Source organism: Bufo gargarizans, chromosome 3, assembly GCF_014858855.1.
Source record: "Bufo gargarizans isolate SCDJY-AF-19 chromosome 3, ASM1485885v1, whole genome shotgun sequence".
In the NCBI taxonomy this organism is placed as follows: domain Eukaryota; kingdom Metazoa; phylum Chordata; class Amphibia; order Anura; family Bufonidae; genus Bufo; species Bufo gargarizans.
This window is the reverse complement of record NC_058082.1, coordinates 576452863-576473299: the sequence shown is the minus strand read 5'-3', so window position 1 is coordinate 576473299 and position 20437 is coordinate 576452863. Positions and strand designations below refer to the sequence as shown.

The 20437-nt window shown below is 44.7% G+C and overlaps 1 protein-coding gene across 2 annotated transcripts in view; it reads right to left on the bottom strand.

The window, feature by feature from the left end:
• Nucleotides 1-20437, bottom strand: part of NCAM2 (neural cell adhesion molecule 2) — a 440779-nt gene that overhangs the window by 169890 nt on the left and 250452 nt on the right. For both annotated transcript variants that reach the window (XM_044287571.1, XM_044287572.1), the window contains one exon: nt 11549-11709. In XM_044287571.1, the coding sequence (XP_044143506.1) occupies nt 11549-11709 (161 nt within the window). The remainder of the gene's footprint in view (nt 1-11548; nt 11710-20437) is intronic.

Sequence of the window (20437 nt, the reverse complement as noted above, 5' to 3'; positions counted from 1 at the left end):
CAGGGCAGCAGGGGGCAGTCATGTACACAGTTCTTTTAGTATATTCTAACCTGAAGCGTTCCCATCACCATGGGAACGCCTCTGTGTTAGAATATACTCTCGGATCAAAGTTTAGAAGCAAATCTTGAAATTTTTCAGAAATTATTAAAAACCCACTTTTTAAGGACCAGTTCAGGTCTGAAGTCACTTTGTGAGGCTTACATAATAGAAACCACGTAAAAATGACCCCATTCTAGAAACTACTCCCCTCAATGAGTTCCACAAGAGTTAATGGCAAATGGAGATAAAATTTCCATTTTAATTAAAAAAAATCAGTAACAAAGCAAGTGTTAACAGACAAACAAAACTCATTATTTATGGCGCTGATTCTGAAGTTTACAGAAACACCCCATATGTGGTCGTAAACTGCTGTATGACCAAACGGCAGGGCGCACAAGGAAAGGAACGCAATATGGTTTCTGGAAAGCAGATTTTGATGGCCTTTTTATTTCACACCATGTCCCATTTGAAGAACCCCTGATGCACCCCTAGAGTATAAATTCCATAAAAGTGACCACATCTAAGAAACTACACCCCTCGAGGTATTCAAAACTGATTTTACAAGCTTTATTAACCCTTTAAGCGTTCCATAAGATTTAATGGAAAATGGAGATAAAATTTCAGAATTTCACTTTTTTGGAAGATTTTCCATTTTTTTAGTAACAAAGCAAAGGTTAACAGCCAAACAAAGCTCAACATATATTACTCCGATTCTGCATTTTACAGAAACACCCCATATGTGGTCGTAAACTGCTGTACGGGCACACAGCAGGGCGCAGAAGGAAAGGAACGCCATTTGGTTTTTGGAAGGCATATTTTGCTGGATTTCTCTCTGCTAAAACCGCTCAGCCATCCTGAGAGAAGGGGCGGGCGGATGATCACCCGCCTGCCCGCCCCCCCCCCTGCGCGGCGGTGATCGGAACTACACAGGGCATACATGTACGCCCTGTGTCCTTAAGTACCAGGACATCAGGGAGTACAGGTATGCTCTGTGTCCTGAAGTACCAGGACATCAGGGAGTACAGGTATGCTCTGTGTCCCCAACAGGTTAAATGCTTTTTTTTGTCATTTATTGCCTTCTTTGCAGTTCTATTTATCCACATTGTTTTTTTCTTGTTCCTTAACCTTTTATTCCCATAAGGTATGTACCTCTCACAATTAGATTTTAGGATGCTTTTAAAAATATCCCATTTTGTGGCTGTATTTTTATTTTTGTCCCAGTTAGTTAGGCCTCTCTTAGTTGGCAAAATTTCGGTTTTTTTTTTAAGTTTCGCATTTTTGTTCCTCCCTGAAGAAACACTCTTCAGGGAGTGTTTCTTCAGGGAGGTGTCCCCCAACCTGCACATCTGTTGTTCTGTCAGGTCTATTGGTTAATACTAAGTCCAGTATGGCTGTCCCTCTAGTCAGGGTCCTGAACCAGTTGGGAGAGGTAATTGTCTTTGGTTATTGCCAAGAACCTGTTTCCTTTATGAGATATACAAGTTTCAGTTTCCCAGTCTATATCTGGGTAGTTGAAGTCCTCCATAATAACCACCTTATTATGATCTGCTAGACTCTCTTTAAGCTGGCAAACCTAAGGAGTTTGTTCCCTTTCAGGGGACGTCTCCTTTCTGCTGCAACTCTCTCTCTATTACAGTTCAGGGGCATGTCCTTTCTGCTGCAACTATCTCTCTCTGTAACTATCACAGCTTTTAACAGTAGCTACGGCCGGTCGCAGTTGAAGGATAGAACTAAGCATGTCCGAAAACCTTATTGGGTAGACGTGCATATTCCTTTACAGATTAAACACCAGGATTATAAAAAAGTATATAAGAATGACACCTTCTAGGGGAAAGCCAACAATAAAAAGTTACCAGCCAACTAATAAATGACTGTGATTTTCCCAGACCAGCCTTCTGCTCCTGTGAAGCCCCACGTTATACAGGTAAGGGCTGGAAACAATTGCTGGAAACCAGACTTTCTGGATTTTTGGAGGTGTATTTTATGGCGTGGACTGACTTTGAATACGCAATCATAGTATATTATAATGTCATTTTAGAATACCTTTGAGCCTTTATGTTGAAAGGTGTCATTAGTAGGGATGAGCGAACTCGAACTGTATAGTTCGGGTTCGTACCGAATTTTGGGGTGTCCGTGACACGGACCCGAACCCGGACATTTTCGTAAAAGTCCGGGTTCGGGTTCGGTGTTCGTCGCTTTCTTCGCGCTTTTGTGACGCTTTCTTGGCGCTTTTTGAAAGGCTGCAAAGCAGCCAATCAACAAGCGTCATACTACTTGCCCCAAGAGGCCATCACAGCCATGCCTACTATTGGCATGGCTGTGATTGGCCAGAGCACCATGTGACCCAGCCTCTATTTAAGCTGGAGTCACATAGCGCCGCCCGTCACTCTGCTCTGATTAGCGTAGGGAGAGGTTGCGGCTGCGACAGTAGGGCGAGATTAGGCAGATTAACTCCTCCAAAGGACTTGATTAACTGATCGATCTGCAGCTGTGGATCATTGAGCTGCTGATCCTCAATTGCTCACTGTTTTTAGGCTGCACAGACCGTTTGTCAGTCTCATTTTTCTGGGGTGATCGGCGGCCATTTTGTGTCTTGTGGTGCGCCAGCACAAGCTGCGACCAAGTGCATTTAACCCTCAATGGTGTGGTTGTTTTTTGGCTAAAGCCTACATCAGGGTGAAGCTGTCACACCAAGTGCATTTAACCAGCAATAGTCTGTTCATTTTTTGGCCATATACAAAATCAGGGGCAAGCTGCGCCTGTCACCAAGTGCATTTAACCCTCAATGGTGTGGTTGTTTTTTGGCTAAAGCCTACATCAGGGTGAAGCTGTCACACCAAGTGCATTTAACCAGCAATAGTCTGTTTATTTTTTGGCCATATACTACATCAGGGGCAAGCTGCGCCTGTCACCAAGTGCATTTAACCCTCAATGGTGTGGTTGTTTTTTGGCTAAAGCCTACATCAGGGTGAAGCTGTCACACCAAGTGCATTTAACCAGCAATAGTCTGTTCATTTTTTGGCCATATACAAAATCAGGGGCAAGCTGCGCCTGTCACCAAGTGCATTTAACCCTCAATGGTGTGGTTGTTTTTTGGCTAAAGCCTACATCAGGGTGAAGCTGTCACACCAAGTGCATTTAACCAGCAATAGTCTGTTTATTTTTTGGCCATATCCCAGTCTAATTCTGTCACTAAATCCATACCGGTCACCCAGCGCCTAAATACTAGGCCTCAAATTTATATCCAGCTAAATCTGTCCCTAGTGCTGTAGCTGGGCGAGTTATTTAGTGTCCGTTCAAGCACATTTCTTGTTCTGGGTTGAAATACAATTCCCAATTTAGCAATTTCATAATTTAGTGGTTCCTGCTATATCAGAGCTATTTGAAATCTATCCCAAAAAGGGTATATAATATTGAAGGTGCACATTGGGTCATTCAGAATAACTTCACACACACCCGCTACTGTGTATTTCCAAGTCTAATTCTGTCACTAAACCCATACCTGTCACCCAGCGCCTAAATACTAGGCCTCAAATTTAAATCCCTCTAAATCTCTCGTTACCCACCGCTGTACTGTTGTTGCTGGGCAAGATATTTAGTGTCCGTCAAAGCACATTTTTTGTTCTGGGTTGAAGTACAATTCCCAATTTAGCAATTTCATAATTTAGTGGTTTCTGCTATATCAGAGCTATTTGAAATCTATCCCTAAAAGGGTATATAATATTGAAGGTGCACATAGGGTCATTCAGAATAACTTCACACACACCCGCTACTGTGTATTTCCAAGTCTAATTCTGTCACTAAATCCATACCGGTGACCCAGCGCCTAAATACTAGGCCTCAAATTTAAATCCCTCTAAATCTCTCGTTACCCACCGCTGTACTGTTGTTGCTGGGCAAGATATTTAGTGTCCGTCAAAGCACATTTTTTGTTCTGGGTTGAAGTACAATTCCCAATTTAGCAATTTCATAATTTAGTGGTTTCTGCTATATCAGAGCTATTTGAAATCTATCCATAAAAGGGTATATAATATTGAAGGTGCACATAGGGTCATTCAGAATAACTTCACACACACCCGCTACTGTGTATTTCCAAGTCTAATTCTGTCACTAAACCCATACCTGTCACCCAGCGCCTAAATACTAGGCCTCAAATTTAAATCCCTCTAAATCTCTCGTTACCCACCGCTGTACTGTTGTTGCTGGGCAAGATATTTAGTGTCCGTCAAAGCACATTTTTTGTTCTGGGTTGAAGTACAATTCCCAATTTAGCAATTTCATAATTTAGTGGTTTCTGCTATATCAGAGCTATTTGAAATCTATCCATAAAAGGGTATATAATATTGAAGGTGCACATAGGGTCATTCAGAATAACTTCACACACACCCGCTACTGTGTATTTCCAAGTCTAATTCTGTCACTAAACCCATACCTGTCACCCAGCGCCTAAATACTAGGCCTCAAATTTAAATCCCTCTAAATCTCTCGTTACCCACCGCTGTACTGTTGTTGCTGGGCAAGATATTTAGTGTCCGTCAAAGCACATTTTTTGTTCTGGGTTGAAGTACAATTCCCAATTTAGCAATTTCATAATTTAGTGGTTTCTGCTATATCAGAGCTATTTGAAATCTATCCCTAAAAGGGTATATAATATTGAAGGTGCACATAGGGTCATTCAGAATAACTTCACACACACGCTTCTGTGCATTTCCAAGTCTAATTCTGTCACTAAATCCATACCGGTGACCCAGCGCCTAAATACTAGGCCTCAAATTTAAATCCCTCTAAATCTCTCGTTACCCACCGCTGTACTGTTGTTGCTGGGCAAGATATTTAGTGTCTGTCAAAGCACATTTTTTGTTCTGGGTTGAAGTACAATTCCCAATTTAGCAATTTCATAATTTAGTGGTTTCTGCTATATCAGAGCTATTTGAAATCTATCCCTAAAAGGGTATATAATATTGAAGGTGCACATAGGGTCATTCAGAATAACTTCACACACACGCTTCTGTGCATTTCCAAGTCTAATTCTGTCACTAAATCCATACCGGTGACCCAGCGCCTAAATACTAGGCCTCAAATTTAAATCCCTCTAAATCTCTCGTTACCCACCGCTGTACTGTTGTTGCTGGGCAAGATATTTAGTGTCTGTCAAAGCACATTTTTTGTTCTGGGTTGAAGTACAATTCCCAATTTAGCAATTTCATAATTTAGTGGTTTCTGCTATATCAGAGCTATTTGAAATCTATCCCTAAAAGGGTATATAATATTGAAGGTGCACATAGGGTCATTCAGAATAACTTCACACACACGCTTCTGTGCATTTCCAAGTCTAATTCTGTCACTAAATCCATACCGGTGACCCAGCGCCTAAATACTAGGCCTCAAATTTAAATCCCTCTAAATCTCTCGTTACCCACCGCTGTACTGTTGTTGCTGGGCAAGATATTTAGTGTCCGTCAAAGCACATTTTTTGTTCTGGGTTGAAGTACAATTCCCAATTTAGCAATTTCATAATTTAGTGGTTTCTGCTATATCAGAGCTATTTGAAATCTATCCCTAAAAGGGTATATAATATTGAAGGTGCACATAGGGTCATTCAGAATAACTTCACACACACCCGCTACTGTGTATTTCCAAGTCTAATTCTGTCACTAAATCCATACCGGTGACCCAGCGCCTAAATACTAGGCCTCAAATTTAATTCCCTCTAAATCTCTCGTTACCCACCGCTGTACTGTTGTTGCTGGGCAAGATATTTAGTGTCCGTCAAAGCACATTTTTTGTTCTGGGTTGAAGTACAATTCTCAATTTAGCAATTTCATAATTTAGTGGTTTCTGCTATATCAGAGCTATTTGAAATCTATCCCTAAAAGGGTATATAATATTGAAGGTGCACATTGGGTCATTCAGAATAACTTCACACACACGCTACTGTGCATTTCCAAGTCTAATTCTGTCACTAAATCCATACCGGTGACCCAGCGCCTAAATACTAGGCCTCAAATTTAATTCCCTCTAAATCTCTCGTTACCCACCGCTGTACTGTTGTTGCTGGGCAAGATATTTAGTGTCCGTCAAAGCACATTTTTTGTTCTGGGTTGAAGTACAATTCTCAATTTAGCAATTTCATAATTTAGTGGTTTCTGCTATATCAGAGCTATTTGAAATCTATCCATAAAAGGGTATATAATATTGAAGGTGCACATAGGGTCATTCAGAATAACTTCACACACACCCGCTACTGTGTATTTCCAAGTCTAATTCTGTCACTAAATCCATACCGGTGACCCAGCGCCTAAATACTAGGCCTCAAATTTAATTCCCTCTAAATCTCTCGTTACCCACCGCTGTACTGTTGTTGCTGGGCAAGATATTTAGTGTCCGTCAAAGCACATTTTTTGTTCTGGGTTGAAGTACAATTCCCAATTTAGCAATTTCATAATTTAGTGGTTTCTGCTATATCAGAGCTATTTGAAATCTATCCATAAAAGGGTATATAATATTGAAGGTGCACATAGGGTCATTCAGAATAACTTCACACACACCCGCTACTGTGTATTTCCAAGTCTAATTCTGTCACTAAACCCATACCTGTCACCCAGCGCCTAAATACTAGGCCTCAAATTTAAATCCCTCTAAATCTCTCGTTACCGTTGTCCTGTTGTAGCTGGGAAAGTTATTTAGTGCCCGTCAAAGCACATTTTTTGTTCTGGGTTGAAGTACAATTCCCAATTTAGCAATTTCATAATTTAGTGGTTCCTGCTATATCAGAGCTATTTGAAATCTATCCCAAAAAGGGTATATAATATTCAAGGTGCACATTGGGTCATTCAGAATAACTTCACACACACGCTTCTGTGCATTTCCAAGTCTAATTCTGTCACTAAATCCATACCGGTCACCCAGCGCCTAAATACTAGGCCTCAAATTTATATCCCGCTGAATTTGAATACAATACATTGGGCCAAATAATATATTTGTTGTTGTGGTGAACCATAACAATGAGAAAAACATCTAGTAAGGGACGCGGACGTGGACATGGTCGTGGTGGTGTTAGTGGACCCTCTGGTGCTGGGAGAGGACGTGGCCGTTCTGCCACATCCACACGTCCTAGTGTACCAACTACCTCAGGTCCCAGTAGCCGCCAGAATTTACAGCGATATATGGTGGGGCCCAATGCCGTTCTAAGGATGGTAAGGCCTGAGCAGGTACAGGCATTAGTCAATTGGGTGGCCGACAGTGGATCCAGCACGTTCACATTATCTCCCACCCAGTCTTCTGCAGAAAGCGCACAGATGGCGCCTGAAAACCAACCCCATCAGTCTGTCACATCACCCCCATGCATACCAGGGAAACTGTCTCAGCCTCAAGTTATGCAGCAGTCTCTTATGCTGTTTGAAGACTCCGCTGGCAGGGTTTCCCAAGGGCATCCACCTAGCCCTTCCCCAGCGGTGAAAGACATAGAATGCACTGACGCACAACCACTTATGTTTCCTGATGATGAGGACATGGGAATACCACCTCAGCATGTCTCTGATGATGACGAAACACAGGTGCCAACTGCTGCGTCTTTCTGCAGTGTGCAGACTGAACAGGAGGTCAGGGATCAAGACTGGGTGGAAGACGATGCAGGGGACGATGAGGTCCTAGACCCCACATGGAATGAAGGTCGTGCCACTGACTTTCACAGTTCGGAGGAAGAGGCAGTGGTGAGACCGAGCCAACAGCGTAGCAAAAGAGGGAGCAGTGGGCAAAAGCAGAACACCCGCCGCCAAGAGACTCCGCCTGCTACTGACCGCCGCCATCTGGGACCGAGCACCCCAAAGGCAGCTTCAAGGAGTTCCCTGGCATGGCACTTCTTCAAACAATGTGCTGACGACAAGACCCGAGTGGTTTGCACGCTGTGCCATCAGAGCCTGAAGCGAGGCATTAACGTTCTGAACCTGAGCACAACCTGCATGACCAGGCACCTGCATGCAAAGCATGAACTGCAGTGGAGTAAACACCTTAAAACCAAGGAAGTCACTCAGGCTCCCCCTGCTACCTCTTCTGCTGCTGCCGCCTCGGCCTCTTCCTCCGCCTCTGGAGGAACGTTGGCACCTGCCGCCCAGCAAACAGGGGATGTACCACCAACACCACCACCACCACCTCCGTCACCAAGCGTCTCAACCATGTCACACGCCAGCGTTCAGCTCTCCATCTCACAAACATTTGATAGAAAGCGTAAATTCCCACCTAGCCACCCTCGATCCCTGGCCCTGAATGCCAGCATTTCTAAACTACTGGCCTATGAAATGCTGTCATTTAGGCTGGTGGACACAGACAGCTTCAAACAGCTCATGTCGCTTGCTGTCCCACAGTATGTTGTTCCCAGCCGGCACTACTTCTCCAAGAGAGCCGTGCCTTCCCTGCACAACCAAGTATCCGATAAAATCAAGTGTGCACTGCGCAACGCCATCTGTAGCAAGGTCCACCTAACCACAGATACGTGGACCAGTAAGCACGGCCAGGGACGCTATATCTCCCTAACTGCACACTGGGTAAATGTAGTGGCAGCTGGGCCCCAGGCGGAGAGCTGTTTGGCGCACGTCCTGCCGCCGCCAAGGATCGCAGGGCAACATTCTTTGCCTCCTGTTGCCACCTCCTCCTTCTCGGCTTCCTCCTCCTCTTCTTCCACCTGCTCATCCAGTCAGCCACACACCTTCACCACCAACTTCAGCACAGCCCGGGGTAAACGTCAGCAGGCCATTCTGAAACTCATATGTTTGGGGGACAGGCCCCACACCGCACAGGAGTTGTGGCGGGGTATTGAACAACAGACCGACGAGTGGTTGCTGCCGGTGAGCCTCAAGCCCGGCCTGGTGGTGTGTGATAATGGGCGAAATCTCGTTGCAGCTCTGGGACTAGCCGGTTTGACGCACATCCCTTGCTTGGCGCATGTGCTGAATTTGGTGGTGCAGAAGTTCATTCACAACTACCCCGACATGTCAGAGCTGCTGCATAAAGTGCGGGCCGTCTGTTCGCGCTTCCGGCGTTCACATCCTGCCGCTGCTCGCCTGTCTGCGCTACAGCGTAACTTCGGCCTTCCCGCTCACCGCCTCATATGCGACGTGCCCACCAGGTGGAACTCCACCTTGCACATGCTGGACAGACTGTGCGAGCAGCAGCAGGCCATAGTGGAGTTTCAGCTGCAGCACGCACGGGTCAGTCGCACTACAGAACAGCACCACTTCACCACCAATGACTGGGCCTCCATGCGAGACCTGTGTGCCCTGTTGCGCTGTTTCGAGTACTCCACCAACATGGCCAGTGGCGATGACACCGTTATCAGCGTTACAATACCACTTCTATGTCTCCTTGAGAAAACACTTAGGGCGATGATGGAACAGGAGGTGGCCCAGGAGGAGGAGGAGGAGGATGAGGAAGAGGGGTCATTTTTAGCACTTTCAGGCCAGTCTCTTCGAAGTGACTCAGAGGGAGGTTTTTTGCAACAGCAGAGGCCAGGTACAAATGTGGCCAGCCAGGGCCCACTACTGGAGGACGAGGAGGACGAGGATGAGGAGGAGGTGGAGGAGGATGAGGATGAAGCATGGTCACAGCGGGGTGGCACCCAACGCAGCTCGGGTCCATCACTGGTGCGTGGCTGGGGGGAAAGGCAGGACGATGACGATACGCCTCCCACAGAGGACAGCTTGTCCTTACCCCTGGGCAGCCTGGCACACATGAGCGACTACATGCTGCAGTGCCTGCGCAACGACAGCAGAGTTGCCCACATTTTAACCTGTGCGGACTACTGGGTTGCCACCCTGCTGGATCCACGCTACAAAGACAATGTGCCCACCTTACTTCCTGCACTGGAGCGTGATAGGAAGATGCGCGAGTACAAGCGCACGTTGGTAGACGCGCTACTGAGAGCATTCCCAAATGTCACAGGGGAACAAGTGGAAGCCCAAGGCCAAGGCAGAGGAGGAGCAAGAGGTCGCCAAGGCAGCTGTGTCACGGCCAGCTCCTCTGAGGGCAGGGTTAGCATGGCAGAGATGTGGAAAACTTTTGTCAACACGCCACAGCTAACTGCACCACCACCTGATACGCAACGTGTTAGCAGGAGGCAACATTTCACTAACATGGTGGAACAGTACGTGTGCACACCCCTCCACGTACTGACTGATGGTTCGGCCCCATTCAACTTCTGGGTCTCTAAATTGTCCACGTGGCCAGAGCTAGCCTTTTATGCCTTGGAGGTGCTGGCCTGCCCGGCAGCCAGCGTTTTGTCTGAACGTGTATTCAGCACGGCAGGGGGCGTCATTACAGACAAACGCAGCCGCCTGTCTACAGCCAATGTGGACAAGCTGACGTTCATAAAAATGAACCAGGCATGGATCCCACAGGACCTGTCCGTCCCTTGTCCAGATTAGACATTAACTACCTCCCCATAACCATATATTATTGGACTCCAGGGCACTTCCTCATTCAATCCTATTTTTATTTTCATTTTACCATTATATTGCGATGCTACCCAAAGTTGAATGAACCTCTCCTCTGCCTGTGTGCTAGGCCTAAATATATGCCAATGGACTGTTGCAGTGGTGGCTGACATGAAGCCTGATTCTCTGCTATGACATGCAGACTAATTCTCTGCTGACATGAAGCCAGATTGTCTGTTACGGGACCTCTCTCCTCTGCCTGGGTGCTGGGCCTAAATTTATGACAATGGACTGTTGCAGTGGTGGCTGACGTGAAGCCTGATTCTCTGCTATGACATGCAGACTGATTCTCTGCTGTCATGAAGCCAGATTGTCTGTTACGGGACCTCTCTGCTCTGCCTGTGTGCTAGGCCTAAATATATGCCAATGGACTGTTGCAGTGGTGGGTGACGTGAAGCCTGATTCTCTGCTATGATATGAAGACTGATTCTCTGCTGACATGAAGCCAGATTCTCTGTTACGGGACCTCCCTCCTCTGCCTGGGTGCTGGGCCTAAATATATGCCAATGGACTGTTGCAGTGGTGGCTGACGTGAAGCCTCATTCTCTGCTATGACATGCAGACTGATTCTCTGCTGACATGAAGACAGATTCTCTGTTACGGGACCTCTCTCCTCTGCCTGGGTGCCGGGGCCTAAATATCTGAGAATGGACTGTTCCAGTGGTGGGTGACGGGAAGCCAGATTCTCTGCTATGGAACCTCTCTCCAATTGATTTTGGTTAATTTTTATTTATTTAATTTTTATTTTAATTCATTTCCCTATCCACATTTGTTTGCAGGGGATTTACCTACATGTTGCTGCCTTTTGCAGCCCTCTAGCTCTTTCCTGGGCTGTTTTACAGCCTTTTTAGTGCCGAAAAGTTCGGGTCCCCATTGACTTCAATGGGGTTCGGGTTCGGGACGAAGTTCGGATCGGGTTCGGATCCCGAACCCGAACATTTCCGGGATGTTCGGCCGAACTTCTCGAACCCGAACATCCAGGTGTTCGCTCAACTCTAGTCATTAGTACATAACAGACTTACCAAACACTTGTAGAAACGATTGCTTTTCAGTAAATCCCGCTTTGTTGGTCGCTCTGCAGGTATACGACCCGGCATCGCTGTTAATTATATTTTTAATTGTTAATTCTGTATTGTCTTCTCGTACTGAATACTTGTCATTTTCTTCAAGCATTTTTCCATTCCTATAAAGAAAACCATGAATAGACAGTCACAAAGGAAAAGTAACATTGTAAAGCATGAGAAAGAAGCATGGGACATTGTTGTATTTCCTTTCATCGAAGGTAAGCCGACAGCCTCAGAAAAAAGCTACTTTATGTCAGAATTCTGCTTATGACATTTACAAATACATAAATCCAGTAAGAACCATTAGTCAATGACTGGTTCTCAGCCGACCTGGTAGCCATAGGGGCTCCTGTACCCATAGAAAAAACTGCATGGGTGATTATCTTTAAGCTGGCAATAAGTTATTGAACCCCAACTGGTGCAATGAGTTGCTTCTCATTTCTTAAACAACCATGTCGAAAGACACATCTCGTGGTCGTGGAAAAGATGTTAGTCTGTTTGAGAAGGGTCAAATCATTGGCATGCCTCAAGCAGAGAAAACATCTAAGGCCCCTTTCACACGGGCGTTGCGGGAAAATGTGCGGGTGCATTACGGGAACACCCGCGATTTTTCTGCGCGAGTGCAAAACATTGCAATGCGTTTTGCACTCGCGTGAAAAAAATTGCGCATGTTTGGTACCCAAACATGGGATCGGTGTTCTGTAGATTGTATTATTTTCCCTTATAACATGGTTATAAGGGAAAATAATAGCATTCTGAATACAGAATGCATAGTCAAATAGCGCTGGAGGGGTTAGAAAAAAATAAAAAATAATTTAACTCACCTTAGTCCACTTGTTCGCGTAGCCCGGCATCTCTTTTACCATGGTGATGGATCATGTGATGGAACATGTGATGACCAGAGTGACGTCATCACAGGTCCTGTTCATGTAATTAATGCTCACCCCAAGTCCTGTTCAGCAAAGGAGACAGAAGGAGATGCCGGGCTACGCGAACAAGTGGACTAAGGTGAGTTAAATAACCATGTTATTAGGGAAAATAATAATGATCGGGTCTCCATCCCGATCGTCTCCTAGCAACCGTGCGTGAAAATTGCACCGCATCCGCACTTGCTTGCAGATGCTTGCGATTTTCACGCAACCCCATTCACTTCTATGGGGCCTGCGTTGCGTGGATTATCGCACCGCAACGCACAAAGAGGAGCATGCTGCGATTTTCACACAACGCATAAGTGATGCGTGAAAATCACCGCTCATGTGAACAGCCCCATAGAAATGAATGGGTCAGTATTCAGTGCGGGTGCAATGTGTTCAACTCATGAATCGCATCCGCGCGGAATACTCGCCCGTGTGAAAGGGGCCTAAGGAGATTGCAGAAACTAAAATTGGGTTAAGAACTGTTCAACGCATTATTAAAAACTGAGAGGATAGTATGGGCCCATGGTATTCGAGGTAGAAATGTGCGGGGACAAATTACTTGGTCACATAGCACATTTCTTACATAAGATAAGATAAGATAAGATGCCTTTATTGTCACTGTACAATACAATGAAATGTTGTTTGGAGCAATCCTAGATGCCATGGACAGGAGAACAAGAACTGACATTTAAAGGGAACCTGTCATGTGGATATTTGATTATAATTTAACTAATTATATACAATCATTAACTACTAAAAAGTGCCTTAGATGTATTAACTTACTGGTGTGACATATGGTTACCTCATAATATACACACAAAGATGCCGCATGCCGAATGCTAATGAGCTGATTCGAGTCCAGCGTGATGTCATTGAGTCCAGCGTATATTTAATTCAGAGCTATAGCCACTCCCCTGCCCACCTGCTGCTGATTCCTATGGAAACAAACTGTCATTCAGCAGCAGGTGGGCGGGGAGAGTCAGGAGCTCATGAATACTCATGACTCATCATTATCAGCTGGAGCTTTTCAATACAAGATGTTGGCAGGTTGACTGGGTCAATTAAAGAAAGTGACCCAGCATTGTGCTAAGAGAATCAGTCACTTATTTATGTTGCCCTTAGTTAGGACACCATAAAACTGGTGACAGGTTCCCTTTAAACTAAAGCATTACACTAGAAAAAAACAAAAACATTGCACTAGAAAGCATTACTATTCACAGTTCACAGCATATATATTATAGCAAGAGCAAAGTAGGAAGTGCTTGTGAATATATATACACACTGATTCAGACACCACTGTAGACAAGAGGTCATCATGGGTTCATGAATGCAGCAGTCACTTTCAGTCTGTGGTAGTTTCTATCCTAGGAAGGGGCAATAATCTCCGAGCATTTAGGAGACTGATTGCTTTGGGGTAAAAGCTGTTCTTCAGCCTAGTGGTGCTGGCATGTAGGGCTCTAAGACGCCTACCAGAGGGTAGTGGAATGAAAAGGCTGTGGCCGGGGTGAGTTGGATCCCCGCAGATAATTTTTGCCCTGTTGCTGCAGCGAGCAGTGAAGATGTCATCCAGTGATGGTAACTGAGTACCAGTGATTATGCCAGCCATTCTGATGATGTGCTTGAGGGTCTTCTTGTCCTCAGAAGAGCAGCCGGAGTACCACACTGTAATGCCGTATGTGATAACAGATTCTATGGTGCACCTGTAAAAATTGACTAGCAGCTGTTTTGGGAGTTGTGCTTTCTTCAGACTCCTCAGAAAATAAAGCCTCTGAAGGCCTTTTTTGGTAATTTCTGTTGTGTTTTTTATCCATGACAGGTCCTGACTAATATGAACTCCCAAGAATCTGAAACTTTGAATTATCTCCACGTTTCCACCATTAATGCTAATGGAATGGTGTCCATTTTGTTTCTTCTTCCTAAAATCCAGAATTAGCTCCTTTGTTTTCTTGGTATTGAGTATGAGGTTGTTGTTCTTACTCCATCTCTCTAGGTTCTCAACCTCTTTCCTATAGGCTGTTTCATCATTGTTGGAGATTAGGCCTATCACGGTCGTGTCATCTGCAAATTTTATAATGGTATTGGTATTGTGAATAGGTTTACAGTCATTTGTGAAGAGGGAGTAAAGGAGAGGGCTCAACACACAGCCTTGCGGTACCCCAGTGTTTAGTGTTAAGGATGAAGAAAAGTGCTTGCCCATGCGTACGATTTGTGGTCTTTTTGTAAGAAAATACAGTATCCAGTTGCACAGGTGTGAGCTGAGACCCAAGTTGTTCAGTTTCGTTGCCAACTTGTTGGGAGGGATGGTGTTAAAGGCCGAGCTGTAATCAATGAACAGCATCCGCACATAGCTGTCTCTCTGCTCCAGGTGTGACAGCGCAGTGTGAAGGGTAAGTGAGACAGCATCCTCAGTTGACCTATGTGCTCTGTAAACAGACTGGTATTGGTCCATGGAGGTGCAGATCTTGCTCTTCATGTGCCTGAGGACAAGTTGTTCAAAGCACTTCATAGCAATAGGAGTGAGAGCCACCGGGCGATAATCACTTAAGGTCTTCACCCTTGCCTGTTTTGGAATTGGGGCAATTGTGGAGGACTTCAGGCAAGTGGGGACAATGGCCTGCTCTAGTAAGCTGTTAAACATACTGGTAAACACTGTTTTCAGCTGTTTAGCACAGTTTTTTAGGACTTTTCCAGGAACTTCATCAGGACCAGCTGCTTTGTGGGGATTAATGTGGCTGAAGGCCCCTTCTACCTCATGTGCTCTCAGCATCAGGGAATATGATGGAGCCTCTTGCTGGGCTAATTTGATGATAGGCAGCTCATTGTCTTTGTCAAATCGTGCAAAAAAATTATTTAGGTCATCAGGAGAGAAAGAATTTCCAGTGTTGATAGAACAGGTGTTGCTCTTATAATTTGTAATGGACTTGATACCCTGCCACATGCGTCGGGAATTAGAGCTTGTAAAATGATGTTGTATTTTTGTTTTGTAGCAGTGCTTCGCCTCCTTAATGCCCATCTTCAGATTGGACCTGGCTGTTTTGTACTCCTCTGGGTCTCCCTTTCGGAAAGCAATGTCACGTGCCTTCAAAAGGTTTTGGACATTTCTGTTTATCCATGGTTTCCTTTGGGAAGGTTCGAAAATTTAATATAGGATAGGACAGAGAAGGCATATATGTTTAAGTCTGTGTGATTTTCCTTTGTAGCTGCTTGTTTAAACAAATCCCAATCTGTGTCCTCAAAACAATCCTGTAGTCTCATTGTGGCTCCTTCAGGCCAAACTCTGATTGTATGCATAGTAGGCTTAATCCTGGTGATAAGAGGTTTGTATGCTGGAGCTAAAAACAAAGAAATGTGATCCGACCTGCCAAGATGGGGGGGCATGTGATGCTGTATAAGCATTTGCTATGTTGCAATAAACACTGTCCGATGTATTTCTTCCCCTAGTTGGGAATTTAACAAACTGGTAGAATTTGGGGAGCACAGTTTTGAGATTGGCTTGGTTAAAATCACCCGCTAAGATGAACACTCCATCTGGATGGATATTTTGCAGACTGTAATATCATGCAATTTGGACAGTGCCAGCTTAACATTAGCTTGTGGAGGAATATAAACCACGGTGAGTTACACGACTGTGAATTCCCTCGGTAAGTAGAACGGTCTGCTTTTAAGTGTCATAAGTTCTAAAAAAGCATAGCAATATTGTTCAGCAATGACTGTGGAGGTACACCAAGCATTATTGACATAAATACACACTCCACCTCCCTTTGTAAGTATTGGATGCAATGACAGGGAACGGCGATTGCGCTGCCCCCCGTAATGTCATTGTATCGCTCAGATGCCACGTTTACATATGATCATGGTATCTGATATAAATAAGAGAGTGTAAAATAAAATAAAAAATAATAATACTTGCCTGATCCATTTGCTTGTGACAGGCCAGCCGCCGCCATCTTGCCTAAAGGTCAGGAGTGAAATCTCGTGCGGTCCGAGATGATGTCATCACGCTGGCTGCCATGGTAATGTCATATGTCAACACGCATGGGATTTCGGCAGAGATCTTCAAGCAAGATGGTGGTGGCAGGCTAATCACAAGCAAATGGAATTATTTTTATTTTATTTTTTTGCACTATTTCAGCTTAAATCGATTCGCTACCGTGAAGCATGAGGAAATTCGGCTTTGCGGCAAATCAAATTTATCCAGAAATTTGAATCAAAGTCCACTTCATAGAATTCAATTCGCTTATCACTATTCATGACATCACCGCGTGAGATTTCACGAGGTATCTTCAATCAAGATGGCCTCGGCAGCCTCTTCACAATCAAATGGATAAAGTGAGTATTTTTATTTATTTTTTAAATTGACTAACCCCTGAAAGCCCTAATTTTTTATCTCATATGCTGCTATCAACGATGAACGCTGCACCTGAGTGGTTCAATGAAGGGGGCTGCACAATCACTATTCCCCGTCATTGTGCCCACCAAATACAAAGAAATCAGCTTTGTGGCAAAGTTCTTTCTAAAATTCGGTAAAGCAACAGACTCAAATTTTCCATAACTTCGCTTATCTTAATTATCGCGCAGCCTTGCTTATAGAGGGAAGCTTTTTTTGCTTTGTTTTGTCTTTTATGTACATTTTGATAAACAGAACTTGATATATAAAATCAATGATTTAAAAATATATATCTATATACAGTCCTGATCAAAAAATTAAGACCACATTGAAAAATGGCAACAAATCATATTTAGCATGGCTGGATCTTAACAAGGTTCCAAGTAGAGCTTCAACATGCAACAAGAAGAAATGGAAGTGAGACAAACATTTTTTGAGCATTCAATTTAATGAAAACAATGAATAAACTGAAACAGGCTGTTTTTCAGCTGATAATTAGTTTAGGACCACACATCCACACCTCCAAAAAAAAACTAAACCCCCCCCAAAACAGAAATCCAACTTCCAAACATGAACTCAGTAATGAGTAGCTCTGCCGTTATTGTTTATCACTTCCAAAATTTGTTTCGGCATGCTTGATGCAAGCGTTTCCATGAGGTGAGTGGGAACATTTCTCCAAGTGGTGAAGACGGATGCACGAAGACGGATCTACTGTCTAGAACTGTTGTCCATTTTTGTAAACTTCCCTTGCCATCCATCCCCAATGGTTCTCAATTGGATTTAGATCAGGGGAACACGCAGGATGGGCCAAAAGAGTGATGTTATTATCCTGGAAGAAGTCCCTTGTCCTGCGGGCATTGTGAACTGTAGCGTTGTCCTGTTGAAAAACCCAGTCGTTACCACACAGACGAGGGCCCTCAGTCATGATGAATGCTCTGACGCCCCTGCACTTCCTGAAGCTCCATTGTTCCACTGAAGGAAAAAGCACCCCAGACCATTATGGCGCCCCCTCCACTATGGCACGTAGAAAACATCTCAGGTGGGATCTGCTTGTCATGCCAGTAACGATAGAAACCATCAGGACCATCAAGGTTAAATTTTTTCTCATCAGAGAATAAAACTTTCTTCCACCTTTGAATGTCCCATGTTTGGTGCTCTCTTGCAAGGGCCTTAATTTTGGTCGAGGATCGTCCAGTGTCTTGACTGACAGCCAATTGGATCCTCCGGCTCAGTGCTGATGAAATTTTTTGGGTCTTCCACTTGACTATTTTGTTCCATAACCCTCAGGATCATTTAAGAAATTCCAAAGGACTGTCTTACAGCGTCCCACCTCAGCAGCGATGGCGCGCTGGGAGAGACCCTGCTTATGCAGTTCAACAACCCGACCACGTTCAAAAAGGGAGAGTTTTTTTGCCTTTGCCATCACAACGTGTGACTTCCTGACAGCAAATGGCAATGAATCCACATCTTTGCACAGATTTGGCCTTTTAAAGGCATGTGGTCCTAAAATTTTGATCAGCTGAAAAACAGCCTGTCTCTGTTTATTCGTTGTTTTCATTAAATTGAATGCTCAAAAAATGTTTTGTCTCAATCCCATTTCTTCTTGTTGCATGTTGAAGCTCTACTTGGAACCTTGTTAAGATCCAGCCATGCTAAATATGATTTTTTGCCATTTTTCAAGTGGTCTTAAACTTTTGATCAGGACTGTATATACCGTATAAAAAAGGACGTATGTGTGTATGTATGTTCCAAGATCACTCAAGAACGCAACTATCGATTTTAACGAAATATAGTATACTCATCTCTTGCTACCTGGAAAGAAATCTTGCGGGGGTTTCAGCTCTCTAGGACGTACCGTTCCTGAGATATCCCCAGAAAATGACCTGCATTAGCCAATACAAGCCTGCAAGTCTTTCTCTTCAAATCCCAACTGCCATACACACTGTCACATGTCCCTTATCAGCCAATAGAAGCTCGCAGGCTCTTAGTCTGCAAATACACACAGCTTTACTCCAGGTTTCCATAACAACCCAGCCATCCCAAGTCGCACGACACATAGGGCACAACTACACTGCTACATGCATCCCTCTTTGATGTATTTTTTTGTGACTGTCGTATCGCAATGCAACAACATAGCTCATAATTATAAAAATTGTTGAGATAAAAGGTCGCGCAACACATGTCGTCGTGTAGCCATAGCCTTAAAGGGGCAGGGCCCTGTGGAGGTTACTATTAAAGGGGCGGGCACTGTGGAGGTCAATGTTAAAGGGGCGGGCACTGTGGAGGTCACTGTTAAAGGGGCAACCACTGTGGAGGTCACTGTTAAGGGGGCAGGCACTGTGGAGGACACTGTTAAAGGGGCGGGCACTGTGGAGGTCACTGTTAAGAGGGCAAGCACTGTGGAGGTCACTGTTAAAGGGGTGGCTACTTGTCACGGAATGTGTACAGGTAACAAGGCAAAACAACATGCATAAATGACTCGCTGGATCCAACAGCTAAGGAACAAAAGGGAGACCCCTGTAGAAGACCTGGCACTTTCCCTGGCTGCTTAGCCTATGCATAGATCCGAATGGTGGAGGTATGCATATCCACGTACCTTGACTATATAACCCCTGAGCACCCTACAATAGTGAGGGGACACGACCACCGGCTCCCTACACCAGACACGGAGGGAGTCAGGGTCACCTGGGATCCAGCAAACAGAAAATAACAGATAACAGTATAACACTTAACTTTGTAGAGGAGAGGAGAACCAGATGGGCATGCACACACACTCCAGGAAGAAATATAAGCCGCCCAGAAAAGCCTTCTGGGGAAGAATTTAAAGGGAAGCAATTAGTCCAACACATGACAGCTGAGAGAGGCTAAGGAGAGGAGGAGCTGAATACCACAACACAGAAACTCAAAGAGGAGGTTCTGAAAGGCCTCTGTCAGAGCTTCTCAGCTGTCTGGTTGTGACAGTACCCCTCCCTCTACGAGTGGACTCCGGACACTCAGAACCCACCTTCTCAGGATGGGACCTATGGAAAGCCCTGATGAGACGAGAGGCTTTAATGTCCGTCACTGGGACCCACATCCTCTCCTCAGGACCATACCCCTCCCAGTGAACAAGGTACTGAAGAGAACCGCGGACAAGACGAGAATCCACAATCCCAGAGACCTGAAATTCAAGATTCCCATCAACCATAATCGGAGGAGGAGGCAAAGGCGAGGGTACAATGGGTTGAACATAAGGTTTCAATAAGGACTTATGAAAAACATTATGGATCTTCCAAGTCTGAGGAAGATCAAGACGGTATGCAACAGGATTGATGACAGACAGGATTTTGTAAGGCCCAATAAACCTAGGACCCAACTTCCAGGAGGGAACCTTCAATTTGATATTCTTGGTAGACAACCACACCAGATCACCAACATTCAGGTCCGGACCAAGCACACGTCTCTTATCAGCCACACGCTTATATCTCTCACTCATGCTCTTTAGATTATCTTGAATCTTTTGCCAAATAGATGACAAAGACGAGGAGAATCTGTCCTCATCAG